The sequence below is a fragment of the Camelus ferus genome, chromosome 14 (genome assembly GCF_009834535.1).
Source record: "Camelus ferus isolate YT-003-E chromosome 14, BCGSAC_Cfer_1.0, whole genome shotgun sequence".
Lineage (NCBI taxonomy): Eukaryota > Metazoa > Chordata > Mammalia > Artiodactyla > Camelidae > Camelus > Camelus ferus.
In genome coordinates this window covers 16,594,236-16,615,710 of record NC_045709.1, presented here as the reverse complement: position 1 = coordinate 16,615,710, position 21,475 = coordinate 16,594,236, and the positions used below count along the sequence as shown (strand labels likewise).

Genomic DNA, 21,475 nt, shown 5'->3' with positions numbered 1-21,475 from the left:
GAATTTTTTTTGAAAAAGTGCAATATTTCACAACAGCTGAAATAATTTTCTGTCAAAGCCTGTTTTAAATTCTGAGTGTGTTTTCTCTGTATGTACAAGGCAGCCAAAGGTCTAGAGATATGATACATGAATTGAACACTTTAATATGCAAAGACAGAACAGATAATTTTATACGCTATTAATGATAATAATTACTATTGACTATAAAGTAAGCAAATCCATATTTGTTTTCAAGTTAAGGGTGTTACTTGAGAATATTCAAAAACATTTGCTAAAGGGGTGTGAACAGTGCAGACTCTCATCAAAATCCATCTGTCTGAATCTATTAACTGGCATTTCCCCAGCTGGGGCATTCCTGCATAACAAAAGCTCCTTATGCCAAGGGTGAAGGCTGATACCTAACTTAGATGCTGGATTTATTTTATCTGGAATTAAAAGTTCTAAATACATTTTGTCAATGTGTGTCTTTATGACTCAGCTATTTCAAGCACAAACCCAAAAGTTGATGTCAAATAGAGAACTCGAGTTCAAGCTTCAAAGTCAAGGTATTCATCAAGTCTGTTTTTTCTATTAAAAAAAAAAAAATCTTTGCCAACTTGTTCATAGAAATGTTTGGAAAACACTCACGTGAATTCTTCAGGGAGGGGTGTCTAGTATTTCATAACCTCCGTAGCTTCGCTGACTTCACTGCTTTCTATCTTTCCCTCAGTGTTAATGAAGAGATATTATATGTGATTTTTTTCAAATTTGCGTTTTTCAAAGGATTAAGATATTTGGATTACTTAAATTAAAAAACAAACTACCAGAAGGAACCCTACTTCAAAAAGACACCTGCACCCCAATGTTCATAGCAGCACTATTTACAATAGCCAAGACATGGAAACATCCTAAATGTCCATCGACAGATGACTGGATAAAGAAGAGGTGGTATATTTATACAATGGAATACTATTCAGCCATAACAACCAACAACATAACGCCATTTGCAGCAACATGGGTGTTCCTGGAGAATGTCATTCTAAGTGAAGTAAGCCAGAAAGAGAAAGAAAAATACCATATGAGATCGCTCAGTATGTGGAATCTAAAAAAAAAAAAGAACATAAATACAAAACAGAAACAGACTAATAGACATAGAATACACACTTGTGGTTGCCAAGGGGGTTGGGGGTGGGAAGGGACAGACTGGGATTTCAAAATGTGGAATAGATGAACAAGATTATACCGTACAGCACAGGGAAATATATACAAGATATTGTGGTAGCTCACAGCAAAAAAAATGTGACAATGATTATATGTATGTTCACATATAACTGAAAAGTTGTGCTGTACACTGGAATTTGACACAACACTGTAAAATGACTATAACTCAATAAAAAAAAAATGTTAAAAAAAAAAAAAAAAGAAATCTAACTGCTAACTGGTCGCCTGGAGGCATCATGATGCCATTCTGTCTTCTGATGAGAAAATGATTCTGTTGACTGTTATCAATGCTTTATTGTTTGAGCTATGGCTATATAACCACCCCACCCCATCCCCAAGGTCGGTTCACAGTTTTGAAGGCACCAGCCTGCTGTGAGTCCCTTTGCCCAGCAAAGCAATAAAATTGCCTCTTTTCTTCTAAGCTCCAAACAAACAAACAAACAAACAAACAACAACAACAACAACAAAAACCAAACTAACTCCATTTCCATCATTCAAAAAAGTTAAAGGTTATATGTGTCTTCTGAGTACGCTGAAGGTAGTAATCAATACTTGCAGATTGATCAACATATATTGATCATCTATATCCATGTCAAGTTTATCCCTAAAACCTTCCCTTCTGAAAAGGAGCATGGCTTTTCCAGGCTCTGCAATAAATGTCATTTCTACTGGTTCTGGATGGGTCTGTTTCACTACTACTAATTTTTCTCTTCCCTGTATATAAAAATATATGTCATACATTTTTCTTCTTTTTTTAATAAGCAAACTGAAAGGATTCTGAAACTACACAACAAAGAGATTCGTCATGAGTTTGCTTGAGTATCATAGGCTACTTGTCATTCTCTCTGAAAACACCATGGGCACAACTGTGCTTTTAGGGCAACCAGCAGTACTTTCTACAGATGCTGAAGCATGAAGGCTCAACTTAACTCTTCTCTTGAGCCTGCATCCAATCCTAAAAAGGCATCCAACCCATGTCAGGCCTCAGTAGCTTCTCTAGAAGAGACTAGGATGAGAGCCTTCCCCAGACACTCTGCCTGCTGTCATCAACCAACAAACAGCTCTGCCCACAGACACCTCCTGATTATGCTACACTAGAGGAAAGAAAATGAATAAAGAAAATTCAAAATTAATATAAAATCTTGATATAACCCAGGATGTTGAATCCTTTCTTCACAAAACCTTTTTATGCGAGGTACTTAAAAGAATTTTAATTTTAATCCCTTGCCCTTGCCCATCCCATTAGGAACTGGATCGAGCTATCCAAACATTACACATCAGGAGGACAGGAAAAAAAGGGGGGGAAAGAGCCAAAACACTTGCATACAAGGCCTCCTCAATTGTCTGACATATAACTCATGATCCTTAGAAATTCATCATCAGTCCTCTGAAGTCTAACAGTGTCTCTGTTGTTGACTGCAGAGAAGTAAAGCTGGAAGAATACATAATTCATTAACTTGTGAAAAGTGCAAAGAAGATTTATTATCCCCATCTTCCCCTACTCCAAAAATAGAAGAGCTACATTTCAATGGAGTTAAATATAAGAGCTTCCTCTCAGAACAACAGTAAAAATCACAGGATGTATAAAATCATTTTAGTAGGAAAGAAGAATAAACAGGAAACCCCCGCACCCCCACCTGGCATGGCTTTAGCTGCTCCTTATGCTGGAATAGTCTTAAGCAACTTATCAGATCAGAACTTGTGCAGGAACTCTCTTCATCCACTCCAACATCACTTTTGTACACTCAAGTTTTACAGAGGCCATCAAGGTAATGGGCTAAATTTGAAATGAAATTTCATTTTGATGTATTTCAGTCAAGTAATATAAACCAGATACAGTACCCTATGAACTGAGCTCTTGTTAAAACTATTGTCTTTGGTTTTCTTCCTGAATTCAGGCTTTAAGAGAAAAAAAAGGAAACCATATTTACGGCATCCAGTCTGTGATAAAATGGTGTTTTTGAAGTGTGTCCTACAGAGAAAGAGCTTCAGAATTCTCTGGAAAGCATCTTAAAAGTGCAGGTTCCTGGATGTTCATCTGTTTAACCAGACTTTCTAGCCAGTGGATCGCAGGTTATCTTTACTGAGAAAGCACCTCTGGTGATTCTTCTGCACTAAAACTTGAGAGTTAATTAAACGACTTTGTCTAAATGCTTTCTCATAGGTTATCTTATTTAGTAATTTAAGAATGTATCTCACCTCAGTTCTAGCAGTCTGTTAATACTCAAGTGGTGATGCTAATAATTTAATTTGTATGTTTATTCTCCATCTAAGCAGAAATAGCTGTGCTTCTGTTCCACCACGAATGCTTCACGGCTGAGCACAGGCACCAACCACGAGACTCTGCTTAATTCCTAAACCTCTACGAGCTGTAGTTGTAGCACATGAAACATGAGTGTAATACTGACTTGCTAGGCCTGTGTTAAGTATTAAATACAATAACTTGTGTGCCTGGTACATTGTTAGCACTCAAAAACTTGCAGCTATTATAATTTTCCTTGAGCAAAATGATGAATCTAAGAAACAAGCATGTATTTATCTACAAACAGTGCTTCCATCTTAGAACACCACATAAAATATTGATTACAAAGCAATGTTATTGTTTAAAAATACCTATAATAGCCATGCATCTTCTCTCTCCATGAAAGGAATTCTCCTGTGAGACCACATTTATTTTAAAAAATGCTGGCTGACCTGACTGAAATATTTTCAAAGTGCTCTTTTGAGTTACTTTAGAAAAATGTAGTGATTATCTTTGGGTGCTTTGTATAGTTAACATGTTATCTTTATCATCAACATATTAGTTTTATAATTATAAGTAAATAAATAAATAATTATAATTATAAATAAATAAATAAATAAGGGGGGAAATTTGTCCTTTTAAATACAGATTAGTGGTGCCAATTTTTTGCCCTTTGAAAATGGACTTTCTCCCTAAAAATCATTAAGTCTTTCATGGTCAAATCTGGTGAAAAACAGAGTGATTGGTATTCTATGGGGACTGAAAATTGAAATCAGACTGAAAAAAGGGGTGAGACTCATTGTCTTGTGTGGTTCATAAGTAGCAGATCCCGAGAAGAGCTTCAAGCACTGTTGGGATAAGGGGGTAGGCCCCTAATGACAATATCATTTGATGTAAATACTTCAGTATATTTTTCAAAATGTCTTAGTTTCATTTAATCATGCTTAAAGCATCATATGCTGTTTATTTTTCATATATTATCTCTCCATAGGCTTTCTTTAATTATATACTTAGCTTAGTCTGTAGAAGTTGTTTTTCCTACTATACAGAATTCTATCTATGGCTTCAAGATTAAGCAGAAGCCAGGTATAGTGGTGACAGAGGATGTGATGTGATGTGCAGTTCCCTCTAAACCAATATGTATAGAAGTCTCAGGGCTTCCGAGATAGACCACCTGGTTCTTATCTTTGTTTCAGAGTATTCCTTAGTTTTGTGAACCCAGGCCAAGAATCACATGCATTTGGGAGTTTGAGTGTCTTCATTATAAAATGAGGATGTTGCTAATACCTACAGTTCCTGGCACATGGTAAGGGCTCAATCAAGTAGCTGTTGTCTGCTTTGCTCGGAACTCCATGGTGTGGGGCCGTGGTTCCAGCCAGAGTGGGAAATTTCTTAAGCATTTTGAAAGGGTGACCAGGACAGGGTGTGAGGAACGGGGTTAAGTGATAGATGGGAGTTCTAGCCACCTCAACGATCTCCCTAAATTTAGCTCACAATTCCCTTGAGGTCATAAGTACAGTACTGCTATCTCCCACATCCTAAACAGGCAACTTGGGTCACAACAAGATTTCAAAGGGTTCCAGTAAGTTATCAGTGGAGGTAGGAATCAAATTCAGCATTGTTTTAGTTGGGTTCTCCAAAAGTTCACTGCCTTTCATATGTGGATGATTTGTTATGCAATAATTTAATTCAATGCTTTTCATAAAGAATGCCACAGAGGGGCTGCTTCATGTGTGTTACTTTGTTGTTGCCCTGGTGACATTTGAGGAGCCCTCGGGCAACCACGGATATCTGAGGATTCCAGAGAGCAACTCTATGTGAACAAAAAGGGTGAGTGTTCTAATGCAGCTGTTCAATGGAGATTCTCAAGTTGTGCATCATGAATTAGTACTTTTCTTCTGGCTTTTCCCTCTTTGTCTCTAGTCAGTATGTTAGATAAATAAATCCAGCTTTCCATGAGATAGGAACTTACGCATAATCAAAAGACTCAACTGTTTTTCATGAAGTTTTATAAAGCCTTTTCAATCATTGACCTAAAATCATTCTTCTACACATATACCAAAGTCAGAGAATTATACGACTTCTTATAAGAATTATAAGAAATCACTTATAATTGGAAGTTCCTTGAAAGAAAAGATTTTATCTTATTCATTTTTGTGTCCCCAGTACCCGGTACCCCAATTTTGTATAACATAGGTCATCAATGAATGAGTAATACAGATGACGAGATTGATTTCAGATCTCTTTTCAAGAGGCCCCATTTTAAGTAACCTTTGCCCAAAGTCCTATGAAAAAATAGATCAGGAACTCACAGTTTTATTGTGGAAATTATAGACTACCAAGTCTCTGTAATATAAACATGTACATCAGACACTCACTTTAAATTTGCAAATCTAAGCAACCATACCAAGACTTAAAGTGAAGTAGCCCCAAGGAGTAAGGCTGGAAACTAGGAATTCACAGGAGCTCCTGTAGGTTCTGCTGTTTTAACAGAAATCGTCTTTAAAAGCCGCAGAAGCCTTAAGGCTCTTGGCAACACCCATGCAAGAACAGAGGCATGACAGCTATTCTTTAAAGTTGTAGAGCAAGGTCATTAGAAAAGATGGATATAAAAATAAACAAGGGCTTGTGATGCTTATGCCAAACGCTGACGGAGAAAGGAAAAAATGGCTTCATATAATAGTAAATCCCTAGAATTAGAAAAGAATTTAGAGGCTACCTGATATAGCACCAGGAAGTCGTGGATGAGACCCACAAGCTTGTCATCTGGCCTCTGCCCACCTCTTCCGTCTTTCCTTCGCTGGCTCTCCCGCCTGACTCAAGTCCTAGCAATATCATCTCGTAACGGCCCATGATGCTTCATTTCTCTGTTTCTCTGCACGTGCTTGCTCCCCCCCCCCCACCGCCCCAGGGTGATTCTCTCTCCTTTAAGGCCCCACTCAGGGATCATCTTCTCTGCCAAGCCAGGCCAAGCCCATCACTCCATCCTCTGATCTCCTTCTACATCTGTGGATTCTTCTACCACTGCACTTGTCCCTAAGTCCCTGAGGGTAAAACTCAGTGTCTTGTTCATCTTTTTATTCTGAGTGCATAGCTTAGCAGAGTATCTGGAATATGATATTCAATAAATAAATGTTTTCAATGAATCTAGCTAATTCCTCTCTATTTGTGTAAAAAATCTGAGAACCAGAGGTTATTCTCTCCCTCCTTTTAATTAAACAATGGGCCCTTATGTGACTAGCAACTAAGTTTTTGTTTTATAACTGAGATGTGAACTAAATCTGATACTCCAGGGAGGCCTCTAAAAAGTCTTTCTGCCTCTACTGTTGGCCTCCACTGTCTTTTCTTTCCAACTTTTACATAGTAAACAAGGTAACTGTTCACAGCAAATCATACCCAAGATCATATCAGGACTCCTCAGGCCAGAAGGCTGCAGAGGCCCTGGCTATCTGTTGATCCGATCCCTTGCTTACCACTCTTCTCCTCAATCACTGGATCCCAAGCCCCACACCCTCCCTGACTTTCCTCAAAAACATCCACGTGCTCCTGCTTCAGGACTTGTCCACATCCTAGTCCTTCTGCCTGATCGCTCTCTCCCCCAAGTCTCGGCTCCAATTCCTCCTCCCCAGAGAGAACTTCTCCACCACTGGATCCAAAATAGACTCCCTTTCATTCTCCAGCTCCTTCATGTTGTTTCTTTTTCTTCCTTATGTGCTATCTATAACACTTATATATTATGCATTTGTTCATTATAATGTCTCCCCCATTCAAATGGAAGCTCAATGACGGCACTGATTTTGTCTGTTTTTCTCACCACTGAATGAATCTCCAATAGCTGGGACAGTATTTGGCATAGTAGGTACTTAATAAATATTTGATGAATAAGTTAAGTGAATAAGAACTTGGAGTCTCTGTAGAAAAAAATAGAAAAAGTCCTATGATTTGGGGGATTTTTTTCCCCTAAATCCATTTTCCCCAGTGCTATGATTTTTTTTAAATGGCCAAAGGGAAAATTTCCATCTTAAGTAGATGAAAAATTAATATTTAAATTTCAACTATGCTTTTTTCATTTTCCCCAACTTAACATGTGATAACAATAGCAGTGTTGGTTTCCTTTAGCTGTAAAATGAAGATTCTCAATTATACCAGGGAAGGAGGCTTGCGGACAGGGAAAGGTTATTTTGCTCAAACCTGCAAAGCTGACAGGTGTGCCTAACACAGAGGGGTGGTATCAAAGTAGGACAGGCAGGTTTTGAGGCCATCAGAGGTGAACTCAGCACTTAGGAGGGAGCGATCAAATCCCTTTAATGTCCTTCAGCTACTGAGGTAGTCAGTTAGGCTGCCAACAAACACTTATCAAACATATCTCATGGGAAAGGCTTTGCTCTTGAAGGTAATTAAGGCACCTTCGTTTCCCTCAAGAAGTTTGTACTTTAGACTAATTTCAGAAATGGGCATTTTGCTTATGACGGGTGGTCATGTACGAATTCACCTGCAATCGCAAAAGTCACTTGGTGTGACTTGGAGTTAGAATCTAACCTCAAATTTATGACAAGTGAGATACATGACCTGGAACAGCAGGTTAACTGAATCTCTCTGAGGTTCAAGCAGCTCTTATACAATGAATCACTTGAACAAGACAAGCTAGAGGGCTTCCATGTTCTCTAATATTTCATGTTTTTTTCTGAGCTAAAAGAAAGAGAATTTTGTCTGAAATTTCCTCATAATATTAAGGAGTTTGAATAAATAAATATCATATCTCTAGCAATATAGTTCATCTTTTTGAAGCTGGCTAGGAAATGATTCACAAAAGAAGTAAGAAAAGGCTTTCATCCTTTTATTTCTTCAACAACTAGGTTATTTTACCAAGTGGATTATACAGTAGGAGGTAAAAGATGTTCTTTAGTGTAAGACAAAGTTCCTCTATTATAGCACAAAAGAACTCTTGCTGGTGAGACAAGAACAAGACTGAAACACTCAGCAGGGTGAACAGAAAGGCAGGAACTTAAAGGTGAATGAGACTCTGCACTTTACGAGCTGTGCTGGCCTCCGCCAAGTTTCTTCACTTACCCCACCTTTAAAATGGGGATGATAATCATGACCTCAGCATGTTGCTGTGATGGGTCACAGGGTGACATGGGGAGAAGCACTGAATCAGGGGCCTGACCCACAGCAGACCCTCCCTGTCCTCCCGTCCTCTCACCCACCAAGGGTACTCAGATATGGAAGGGGGAGGGCGTAGCCAGGAGGGAAGGAATTGAGCCAATCCTGGAAAATGGGTAGGATCTAGAAAGGCAGAAGAGAGATAGGATTAGGACTGGAAGACATTATGTGGCTTAAGGTGTGGAGTCTGAAATAACCCTGAGAATTTAGAGCCAATTCCAGTCACTGGTGAGAGGACAGTGCAAAGCAGGCTGTAAACAAACAACAATAACAAAAACCACCAAGGAGTCTTGTTAAAAAACGCACACTGTAGACCTCCCCCTCACCATACACACTCACATACATACACAATCACATACACTGCCCCCTAGGGATGATTTTAGTCCCTTGGATTTGGGGAGAAGTATTTTATTTTATTTTATTTTACTGATTTTATTTTATTTATTTATTTTTTTAAGTTCTATCAGAAAATCTATTCTTGCTCTCTTGTACACTTCCCAACCCCCTTTAAGCAACTCCTCTTAAGATATCTGTTACTATAAATTAGTTTTGCCTTTTCTAAAAACTTTACAGAAATGGGGTCATACAGTATGTATTCTTTCATGTTCTGATTCTGTTATGCAACATGATCATATACATATTCACCTCTGCTGTTCCATGTATCAGCAATTTGTTGTTGAGTTGTATTCATTGTATATGTATATATAATTGTGCATGCAACTTTGTGTTTATCATTTATTTCTTGACGGCTATAAGGTTTGTACCGTCTTGAGCTATCGTGAGGAACTCTGCTATAAATATTCTTGTTCAAGTCATTTCATGTAAATACATTTTCACTTCTTGGGTAAAACTTAAGTTAAAACTTGAAAGTGTCATAAAGTTGACATATGTTTAATATCATTAGGAACTGTCAAACTTTTGGCAGTTTAAGTATTTTAAAAAGCTTTTCCGGTGGTTCTGATGCTCAGTCAGGTTTGGGAGCCATTGAGCAACTGATTGACCTTATAGAGAAGAGCTCACACTGGGCAGCAGGAAAGTAGAGGGGCGAGCCCTGGGGTAGGAGCCTGGGTTCAAATGCCCTTGTGGCCCTCACTGGCTGTGGGTGGATAGTCACATCATTTTTCTTATCCTCATTTGTCTCATTAATGTAGTGGAGATCAGAGAACCCACCCTGCCTATCTTAAAGGACTTTTGTGAGAACCTATTGGTTTTAAGCCACTGTTACAAATCTCAGTGGAAAAACACTTAACTGGAAAGTGTTACACAGATATTCAGGATCATCATTAGTCATCATCATCATCACAGGGACCCTGGAATGCCAGAATGCCATGGTCAACTCCCATCTATTATACCCTGGAGTGACCTTGAGGCAACATTGGGGCGGGGCTGTGAAATGGCTCATATTGTCACTATGACACCCTGGAACAGTTACTGCTTCCTAAGTGCTAGACTGTGACATGGGTGTGGGTCCTGGTGTCATCAGGATCTCAAAATCTTACAGGTCATGTGAATTCTGCCACTTTCACAAATCTATATTACCACAAGTAGCAGTTATGTGCCTGAAACAAGTTCCTTAACCTCGCCAAGCTTTGGTGTCCTCATGCATAAAGTGGGGACAGTAGCCATACCCAGGGCCACCCTGTGCGATTGTGTAGGCTGTGCCCTGCAGAGCCAGCAGCCAAGGGGGTCCATGGAGGTGGAAATCCAGCCCAGGGTACACTCACCAAGCCACATATTCCTGAGGCTGCATTTTCTCGGAGGAGGCACTGTTTTCTAATTGTTTTCTAATTCACGAGCCCAGAGTGGAAGCCTTTTTCTAAATCACAGCAAGCTGGTGTGTGTGCTAACAGTGACCCCGGCAGTCCTGGCCCTGAGGCCTGGCATCAAATGAGAAAACACATGAAGTCCTTAGCACAATGCCTGGCATACAATAGGGTCTGGTTCAGGATAGCTGAATCTGCCTACTTTTTACTATTCAGAACTACGCAAACACATTCTTGTTTGTAGTAGCTTAAGAGAAAATGAAAATGCACGCACTCTTCTTTTCATTCAGTTTCCCAGATACTTTGTATTAAATAATGAACCTAACTTTCAAACAAAGGAAAACGTCTTTTTTTTTTGGACATCATTAAATGGGGAGTTCTATGTCTAGCTTCTGACAGCAAAGGAGTATTTAACCTATGCAACAATATGGGACTAGATTCAGTCAGGTTCAGTGTCCTCCACAGAGACAGATGGACATAATGACAAAATAAAATGCTCACAGATATGTGCTGGAAACCCCTGGTGATAAATGAGAGGCTTCATTGTTTCCTTTCCTAATTTCCTTTTCTTAGTAAGCAGCCCTAGGTGAAATCTGCACAGGAAATAGTCTAAATAATTTTAATAGCAGTGGTTTAATGAATGAATCTAATATGGATATTGTAAATGAATTTTTAATTCAGAAACAGATTAATTAAGAAGTTTTCAAAAACAAGCCTTGGATCTTGAAAATCTAGCATGCCAAGGTGTGTAATCTGTCCCAATCTCCTATTATACCTAAGCACCACGATACCTTAAAAACACTAATTAAATTATTTGATTCAATACATGTAATACATAAAATATATAACTCTGTAAACACTAGAAGTAATGTCACTGCCTTATTTCATAATGATGATGCCAGAATCAATAAACAACAACAGAAAACAAACACACTTTCCTCTTGGGCAATCACCTTGCCCAAGAGCGAGGGGCACAGAGCAGCAGATTGTAGCTGCTCCAGGGAAGGCTTTCAGGCTCCTTCCAGATCTAACATCCTGTGATTTCACAAGTCGCTTTTATCTTACTTAAGTAACACGAAGTCATCAATGAGAGTGAATTCAGAAATCAAGGCATGATTATACAAGAGACTGGCTTTCCTTGAATGCAGGATCAGCTACATCATTTGCCAGGCCCAGTATAAAATAAAAACGTGGGCCTTCCATTCAACAATTAAGAATAATTTCAAGACAGGAACAATAGAGCATTAAGCCAAGTGCAGGACCCCTCTCAGCATGGAGCCCTGCCTGAGTGTGGTGCAGGGACTGTTGAGATTCTACTGGTGTTTGCAGGCCTTGGACTCCTAGAATGTCCAACTTGTTCCTTCTCCACTTCTGGCAGATGTAGTTCCAATAACAGAATGTACCAGTTATTAAGTTGCTGCTGCTGATGGAGGCTAGGTAACCAAAGCAGCATGGGGAATGTCAGGCAGGCATCCTGGGGTACCTTCTGAGCTTCTGCCCTTTCCTCGTCTATCAAAACATCCCAAGAACTCCAGACAGAAAAGAAACTACAAGACTTAGGGCATTAAGTTTCCTTTAGATACACAGTATAGTTTTATAGACTCATTGATCTTAAATTTAAATAGGGCCTTAGAGATCATCTAGTCCAACTTCTCTCATTTTAATTAGGTCTTCATCAAATTCCATGTAGACAAGGGCATGGGAATGAATTCTTGGTTGGATAGTTCTAAAGCTAATAGTAATTCTGATGAACAAACCATAATTGATGATCATTTAGAAAAATAAAGTGTTAGTATAATGAATGATCCATGTTATAACACTAATGGATCTGCACAAGATGCTGCCAACCATGCTAACAACATATGTAGTATTTGATTTTTTATATTCTATTCAAAGCAAAGAGAGTGAGGCTAATGCCTTAGCACTAGGAAATCCCTGAACACGGGACCTAGAATGGGTCCGTAAGATATGGGAACAAGGCAGATGAATCCAAGTGTGAAGTTGGTGGGTGGTTTAAGGCTGAAGCTAAAAGCATCTCCTTTATCGGAAAATACGTCTGTGCTGCTCTATTCTCCACAGAGAATAAATATACGTATGTGTGTGCATTTTAAATAAACTCTTAAACAGTGTTAACTAGAGGTCAGACACTGTGCTAAATGCTTTGAAAACATTAACTCACTTAATCCTTACTGACAACCTTATGAGGTAAGTACTATGCTTATCCTCCTTCTTAAAGATGGGGAAATTTAAGAACATCAAAATTAATTTTTTTGCCCAAGGACCCACTGTGTAAGTGGTGGAGACAGGATGTAAACCCATGTAGTCTTGGCTCCAGTAGCTGCTCCTAACCACTAGATTATGATGCATGCCGGTAATCTTCCATCATGCCAAAATACCACTGACCCTGCCCTCCACTACTCTGGATGCATCAAAAGTAAAACAACATGCATTTAAGGCACTGGGAGATCTATGCTCCCAGCGCTGTAGCCATAGCTGTGGCAAATATTTATATCAACATTATGGCTGAACTGATGCTGATTTCACAGATGTTAACTACCATTACACAGCTGTGATTTTTCTCCAGATAATGATATTTCAAATAACTTCAATCCCTTTTCCACCACCATAGTGCTTCTCTAAGGGGTTAAACATACATTTCTTCATCTGTCATTACTGCTTTGATTTAGATTTAAGAACTACCACAAAGCCTCTCTTCTTTCTTTCCAAAAAGAATAAAACAGCCTATAACACAATAGTTAAAATAAGTAAAATCTTTTTTTTAAACTTATTTTTATTCTGACAATTGCTCCTCTTTTACGTCTACTGCTTATGAAGTTTTTTCTTGGGACTAAAATAAAGATGTAATTTCTTTCCAAGATCATGAGGAAAACTTCTCATGGCCAGGAAAGGAGCAATCCATCACTTTTTCAAGAGTTCTACAATGAATGCAACTCAAAGTCAGGCAAAGAAGGGAAGCACTACCTTGCCATCTTTGCAATGTCACTGTGACAACCCAGACATTCTCATGTAGTGGTAGATTAGTTTAGCTTATACTGTTACACCTTCCAGATATTCAAGTATTTGTACTTTCAGGACATCATTCTAACAGTAAATAGAATAAATATAAGTTTCAATGGAAAACACTTTCAAGAAACCTGGATATGTTTCCCCTTTAACCAGATATAGAGAGGATTAAAAAGCATAGGATAAGACGTTACAGTTTAATGTCATTATTAGCAAATGTATTCATTTTCATGATGTTATACAACAATTATCTCTGGGGTTCATTTAATTTCCTATATAGGAAGGAGAAAGAAGAACTATCTAACAAACACCATATGCCATGATGAAATATATATTAAAATACGCCCTACTACACAAAATAAAAGAATCATAAGATTCTGAAAATTTTATTTTTAGATAAAAATGTTACTAAGGAAATAGTCTGCCCAAGAACATCAGATGGCTCGACACAGCAGATCTGCAAATACAATTTGTGTAGTCATGGTGCATTCTATACTGTCTTTTAGCTCTTTCTGGAAGCCTGCTCAATTTCTGGTTAAATAGAAGAGTTAAGTGATTTGAACAGCATAATAAAATTTGTGTGCTTTGCCAGGATAAAACCACAGTCCTGAATTAATATCCTGCACTACAGTCCCAGCATGCTTTGACAAGGATGCTATTTCATGGCTCAATAAATACTTATTGACTAACTACAAACATGACAAAAATGTTTGTCCTTCAACTGTTTTAGGACTAAACATTCAAGGATTCTGAAAAAAAGCTCCAGAACATTGCGACACTTTTCAAACCATGTTTGTTCTCATTTTGCAATATCCCTAAACTTGCAAAAGGGCAGAACAGAAATATACTGTTGGATAAACCCCCAGAAAACTACAGTGTTTCTAAGCAAATTTTTCTTTATCAGTTGTTTTGTTCAACATAAGATTTTAAAAGCAAAAAGAATACTAATTTCATTAGAAGTGCCACATGTCTAAACTGATCGGGTTGGTGACTGACAAAAATTGTATCAAATGGTCTTCTTAAGGAATTCCAGCTAACAGGCAGGGTTCCTGTTTCCTATTCAGAGCAACCACCCACAAATAATGAACAAGGTCCTTTCTTTGGTCCAATTCCAGAAGGAAACTGTTATTCCTACGGGTTAGGCAGCATATTGCAGAAGGGTTAAGCCATGTTTAAGTTACCCTCCTTACAAACACAAAAATTCAAGACATCGTTGTCTATTTTTCTCTGAGAAATTTCCCTTCAGTCAACTTTATTATGAACAAACCACAATTATTAAAGATCAAAAAATAGATGCAAAATTAGAAAATTCAATATAGTACAGAACCTTTCCTATAAACTGAACTTTGATTAGACTATTCCCAGATACCATGACACTAGAGAAGTCACCTTTCCAATAGAACGTTCTTAGCTCATTATATGTAGGGCCAACGAGTTATAGTAACCATCGATGTATTCCTGCTAAGACCATTTTTATTTAATTAACTATATTTTAATTTTTTATGTATGGAAGACAACCTTGAGAAGTCTTTCCTTCAAATGCTATCTAAAATTTACTTTTACTTTGCAAAATGATTTCTCAATTTTAAAGGTATATTTTATTAGTGAGATGTATTTTTATTCAATAACAGTTCTGGGACCAAATAAATCTTTCACAAAAGATTATTTGATATATCACTACCATTATTCTGCTACAAGAACACGAATGCAGAATTTGGGAATGGTGCTGCTATTTTTCTTATTCCCCAGAAATTTAGCACACATATACACATACACAGTTCATGTCCAAATACTGTGCTCTAAATAAAGGACGTCCTAAGACTTGGTCTTTGGCCCCTCCTCTTATCTGTATCCTCTTCCTAAGTAACCCCATCCAGTCCCAAGGCTTTACTCTATAGTCTTCATGTGCCAATAACTTTCAGATTTCTGTCTCTTGCTTTGATTTTTTCTGCAAAACTTTACTTGTATATTCAACTCTTTGACTTTTACTATGGATGTCTAATAGGCATCTTTGGCCTAATTTGGAGGAGAACTCATTCTTCATCCCTCTTTCACACACACACACACACACACACACACACACACACAAAAGTTCCTTTTGGAACTGCAATATGCAAATATGACACATGTCCCATCTCAGCCCACAGCTCTACAAACCTAGGAGTCCCTGATCCCTCTCCTTCATCTCCAACAAAAAGTCAGCATTGTTGTCTCTATTTCCAAGATGTATTCTAAATCTGTCCCTTTCTCTCCATTTCCATCACTGTCACCCTAGTCCGTGTTACTATTTCTCTCTCATCTAGACCACTCCGGTAGTAACCTATTCAGGTCCTGTCCCATCTCTGCTTAAAATCCTTTGCTTCTTATCACATGTAGAACCAAATCCAAACTTCTTGCCCTGGAGACAAGGCCCAACCTGACCTTATAACCTGACTCTAAAGACACCTCTGACACAATCTCCTCCCACCTATTTGTGCCACCTTTTTTCATGATGCTCCAAGCACATTGGCCTTTTTTTTTTTTTTTTTTTTTTTTTTTTTGTCTCTGTAAAATGACAAGCTCATTCCAACTTACTTAAGCAAAACTTTTCTTAGGGGCTTAGACAATGATCTTGTACTAGACACAGACTTCTGTGAGTTATCATATGGTAGTTAATGTAAGTCAGCGATTCTGAACCTGGATTGTACACTGGAATCATCTGTGGAGCTTTAGAAATACTGGTCCCCAAGCCCCATATGAACTGAATCAGAGTCTCTGGGAGCCAGCAAGGGCACTCCTATTTCTGAAAGGCTCCAGGTGACTCCATGTATAGCTAAGGTTGAGAAGAAGACTGATACAAGTGATGTGTTCTCTTTCTCTGATTTTCTGTATACTTGATTTAGATTTCTTTTTTGTTATTGTTAATATAAATCACATCTAAATGTACTCCCTTTTCAAGAGATGTTTAAAAAGAAAAAAAAACCCGATAGAGTAATATGGCCTGTTCTGTACAGTAAAGTGATAATAAAAAGGAAGGACACTGATATACAATACATGAAAAGGATCAGTTATTTTCATCCTGTACTTTCTGCCATCGTGGAACACATTTAGATTTTAATAAGGAACTTTTTTATGGCCCATGTTCTATTCTGGATCCCACTCTGCATTAAAGTCCCAATCTTGTGTTTACATCGCATCACAGGATGCTACTGTTGACTCTCAGGATGAATAAGCCTGTTTTAACATGACAAGAACTCACTGATAATTTGGTGGAATTAGCATTTCTAACAAAACTTGAACTTTTCAGTGTTTTAGGTTAGTTTACTCTTGGCAGCAATGTAACTTCCTGTGTCTAAAAGAAATGATTTAAAATGATACCATGAAAGAGATCAAAAGACTTGGACTTCAATTAGTTCACAGGCCACCTAAATATTGTTATGTGAGTATAAAGGAATCAAACATATGGATTACATTTCCATTAAAATAGAGTAAGGTTTTAAAATAAAAGAGCAGATAGCTTTAGAAAACTCATTTCAATTCTCAGATCTTAACATTTGAGAAGTAGCTCAAGCTGCTCACAAACACCAAAATCTAAGGGGTATGCTTCTGCCTAGAGAATTTACCGATGCTATAAAAGTTAAGAATTGTCAGCAGCAGTGGCTGATGAGGGAACTAGAGAGGGCAAAAGAACCTGTCACTCACCCTGAAGAAACCTGCATTTAGACTTCATGACAGCATCTCACTCCTGCAGCCCTTGGCTTCCTATAGTGATGGATGGGCAGGGCACACCACACAGGAGCCCCAACAAGGTGGACATATGGCTGTTTGTTTGTTTCAGCTCTCTATGGGCCCATACACTACCCAGCCCAACAGGAGGACTGGGAGACAAAATATTTTTGGTGCATAGGGTTATCCTTGTCACTCCAGGAGGAAGGAGCAAAGAGCAATTTTTCCAATTAATCTTGCTATTCTTTTAAAAACTAATTGCAAATGACAGAGTGCCTTAGAAAAAGGATTTGAGGTCCATGTGTCTCCATAAGGCCCATGGAGCAGGCAGTGTGGTAGAACACAAAATGGGCACAGAGGACCTTTGACTTCTGACAACCCGAATTAGAATACTTCTTTGAACACTAACTAACTTTGTCATCTTGGGAATAAACAACAATTACCACCATTATTACAATAATCGATATTGAGATGACAGGTGAGAAAAAGTCTTGTTGACCTTCATGAGGATTAGGGTCTTAGGTAATTAAGAAGTGCATGTTACCAAAAACTCCATAATCCCCATGAAAATTTGGTAGCTACTACAAAATTGGAAAGCCCAAGAAGAGTTCCCAGTATCAGTTCTTCTTTACCAATAACTCCCTTTTATAATTTTGTAATGAACCTATTTGAACATCATTCACACGTTATCCTTCTATTGGTTTCATTATTTGTGTCACCATGATGTGTGTTAAGGAATGCTTTTTTCCAGTTATACACAATCCCGTCCTTCCTAAATATTGTCCCACAGCACAGAAATCCATAGGCTTCACTGGGGCTAAATAGTTCTACTTCTTCTTGTCTTTCTGTTAAATTGACAAGACAGACTTCTATGAAAAGAAGTAAGAGTGACTTAGAATAAGAATTTTCCTGCCTCAAGATGTTGAAAAGCAGAAAGCAGCATCAAATACCTTCAGAGTGCTCTCGACAATAAACACAAGTTTGTTATAAAGCACTCTGAACACTGTTCTATTGACTAAGTGTAATAAGAAGAAAATTTTAGGGAAATTAAAGCAGTCCCAGCACAAGGCTTTTCTCTGATAGAAAAAGGCTGAAAAAGAAAAAGCCAATAGCCCCGTATCATCTCTTGGGGGGCAGATTCTCTCTAGGGGTACATTCATATAGTTGGTTATTCTGATGTTGTGAATTAACCATATAAAGAAGACTTTTACAAATGAAGAACACTTTCACCTGGAATTGATGCCAATATTAATAACTTAAGTATTTCAGTGTCATATGGCCAAAGTTCCATATTTTAGCTGCCTTCACAAGAAAACCCAAGAAAATCAATTTGCATCTAAAAGCTCCCTCATGGAGTTGGCTTGGTTTTGTGGCAAGCATCCCAGCTTGCTTAGAGAAGCAGAGGTTGAAGTCTGCTTCACAGAGGATTGTTTGGTCCCAGTTGAATAACCTGCTGGCATCCACTGTTAGCAGAGTGGTAAGCAGATTATGGGTAAGCAGATATTAATATTCTGATTAAACATTTTAAAAACCTCATACCGCTATTTTAAAAAATAATTACACTACCCTGGGAGAACTCATACTTACCACTTTACAGCCACTTTTAGCTTTAATTTCTATATATTTATGATCTTAAAATCTCTACCCATGGTTTATTTCCCAGAATCAAAACTTTTTCTCTCCACTGCCCTAACTAAACTGCAATGTCTAAAATTCATATGAATACATGACTTCCCCGGAAAATCTTAACGGTTTTAGGTCTTTACATTAACACTCTCCTCCTTCCCAGATCTCCTTTTGAAAAAGACAGGGCGGCAGTCATCTTTGGCCTCAGCTTCTATAAAAACCCAGTACAGCCTTGGCAGCCCTCCTGGAAAGACTTCTTGTTTCCTGAGGATCCATTGATTTAACAAACTTAACAAACTTAAATAACAGAAGCTATGAAAGAGACATTTGCAGTAAGCTTTCTGAAGCTATGAAGCAACAAAAGTTTACTAGACCACAAAAATTTCTCTAACACCATCCATCATGTAGATTATACCATTCAGCATGATAACAAGGAAAGTTATTAATTGTTATTGAAGTCTGCAATGCACATACAGGTCTTTAAAAATCAACAGTCAAAACTACTAGGTTACCGCAACTTATTTCTGGGTCCTGACTAAAAAGTTTGTTTATTTCTTGGGTGCTTACTAAAAGGGGCCACTGTATTGGAGAGAAAATACAGGATTAACATTTTATGCTGACAATATCAAGTGTTGGAATCATCTGTAATCCCTACCTCTGATTTGACTGGTTAGGTTGATAAGGACCTAGCTCAAGGAGATACAGAGCCTGGGCTTCTACTCCAGAATGCTCCCAGCCTGATGAAGACATGTGACTGCATGGGTGTAAGGACAGAACACCTGGCAAAGCACATCTACAGTCTCAATAAGGAAAAAGAGGAGGAGCCCAAAGAAGGTTAAATCTTCCATCTCACCCTTGGCATCCCTGCCCTCTGTCCAGGCTTCATACCTTCTTCTCTAGACCTCTCTTCCACCCCTGTGGTCACTGGCCAACTCAGGAGATACTGCTGGAGAGACAGGAGGCAAGAAGATCCAGAGACTCGACTCATGGTCAGCTCAAGGGCCCTTCCATCCACACATCCTCCCATTCCACAAACATCTTCCAGCAGCTAACACTTGGGGAAAGCAGTAAATCCTACACTGCCTGGGAACAGTGTTGTGGAGTAGGGCCACCTTCCCTTATTGCGGCAGGTATGGCGGGTTGACCAATCAGACCTAATGCTCCAAGCGTGGGCTATGACAAGGCTCAGACCGCTTACTGCCTCTGTGGCCCTACCAGGAAGTAGTTCCACGGAGCCGGCACATAAGACCACAGCCAGGAAGCTGTCCTTTTGATCTAAGCAACGATTCTTAAGGACCTCATGGCTCCGAATAATCACCTTGTCTATTCCTCTGATTCATGGGCAATTGATTCCAAAAGGGAGGCCCCTCTTTTGCAACCCCAAAGTGAGGAAGGCCTGATGCCACTGTGGGCAATTATCTACATGCCCCAACAGCTGTCCACCTGTCTCTCCCCAAACCCTTCCCCACTCGCACCCCTACCCCATTTGGTCTCCCACAGCTTTAGATATGCTCCCTTGCCTCGCCTTGACTCTCCATCCCACACAGGCAGCGGACGTGTCCTGCGTGGGAAAGGCAAAGTTGCGAGAGGGGCCGCCCTTCTGGAGGGCCACTTGAGCTGGGCACTCATTCATTCATTGGGCTAGGGTGGGGTGGATGGCGGCGGAGCAGGGGCCAACCCAGGGGTAGTGGCCACGCAAAGGACGAGCGGGCCAGGTAAGCCCCGCGCCTCTCCCCGCCCCGCTGGGCTGTCAGCGCGCCGGGCGGAGCCCACACCCACCAGGTCCCCGCGCAGGGAAAGCGGGAGCGCGGGGAGCGCGGGCGCTCCAGCCCGGCCCAGCAAGGGTGGTGCGAGCAGCCTCCTCCGCCCAACCTCTGGCGCCTAAGGAAACCTGTGCTGGGAGCCCAAAGCGGCGGCGGCGGCGGGGCGGTGGGCCCGGGTGGGCGACGCGGCCCTCGCCTCCTCCCGCCCCCGTGGTCCCAAGTCTCGTGGGCACCGACCTGCCAGCCGTCTCTCCCGGACGTTTTTCCACAGCCGATCCCACGCTCTGGCCGTGGAGTCCCGCAACTGTTCACTGATTGACCTCCTGAGCGGCGTTTGGAAAGGTTTCCGTTTGCCAGTCATTTTAGATCCGTCCTCATAAAGACCAGCGGGCTGGCCACCGCCACCCCCGAGTGGTCCGCCACTCAGACTCCCGGCGAATCGAGACGCCAGTCGCCGGACTCCCAGGGGACCCGCTGCGGACGCGACATGGGTCCGCTGCTGTCCCGCGCTGGCGCCGGGATGCGTTGCCACTGCGCGCGCGGTGCAAGGGCAACCTCTGCGCTCCGTCAACTCCTCTACTCCTTTCCCTCTTTCCCTCCCCTCCCTCCTCTCCGCTCCGCGCTCCTCCGCTCCCCTCCCTCCCTCCCTCCCTCCCGCCTCTCTCCGGGACGGTCTAGCGCCCCACTCCTTCCCCCAGGAGCTCTCTCGTCCTCCCTCGCCTGAACCCGACAGCCGGGTTCCGATGGCCCCCAATTAAGAGTTTCCACCCACCTTTTCATTTTCACTCAGAGACCAGCGGCTGTACTATATTCCTCCCATTTCTTGATACTTTCCTTTCTTCACTCTGAGAAACCGCCACCATCACACCATAACAAAAATTTAAAACTCTGCCGAAATAACTTATCATACTTTTTCCGAATTTAAGCCACTTGAAATGGGCTCCTCAGCTTGGCTGACGTTCTTTTGCAGTTAGATACTGGTGCTCTTG

The 21,475-nt window shown here is 40.1% G+C and overlaps 1 protein-coding gene across 1 annotated transcript in view; it reads right to left on the bottom strand.

The window, feature by feature from the left end:
* Positions 1–21,068, bottom strand: part of STARD13 (StAR related lipid transfer domain containing 13) — a 210,189-nt gene extending 189,121 nt beyond the window's left edge. Inside the window, 1 exon segment of the mRNA XM_032496319.1 lies at positions 20,724–21,068. Within this exon segment, the coding sequence (XP_032352210.1) occupies positions 20,724–20,847 (124 nt within the window). The 5' untranslated portion in view covers positions 20,848–21,068.
* Positions 21,069–21,475: the final 407 nt, after the last annotated feature.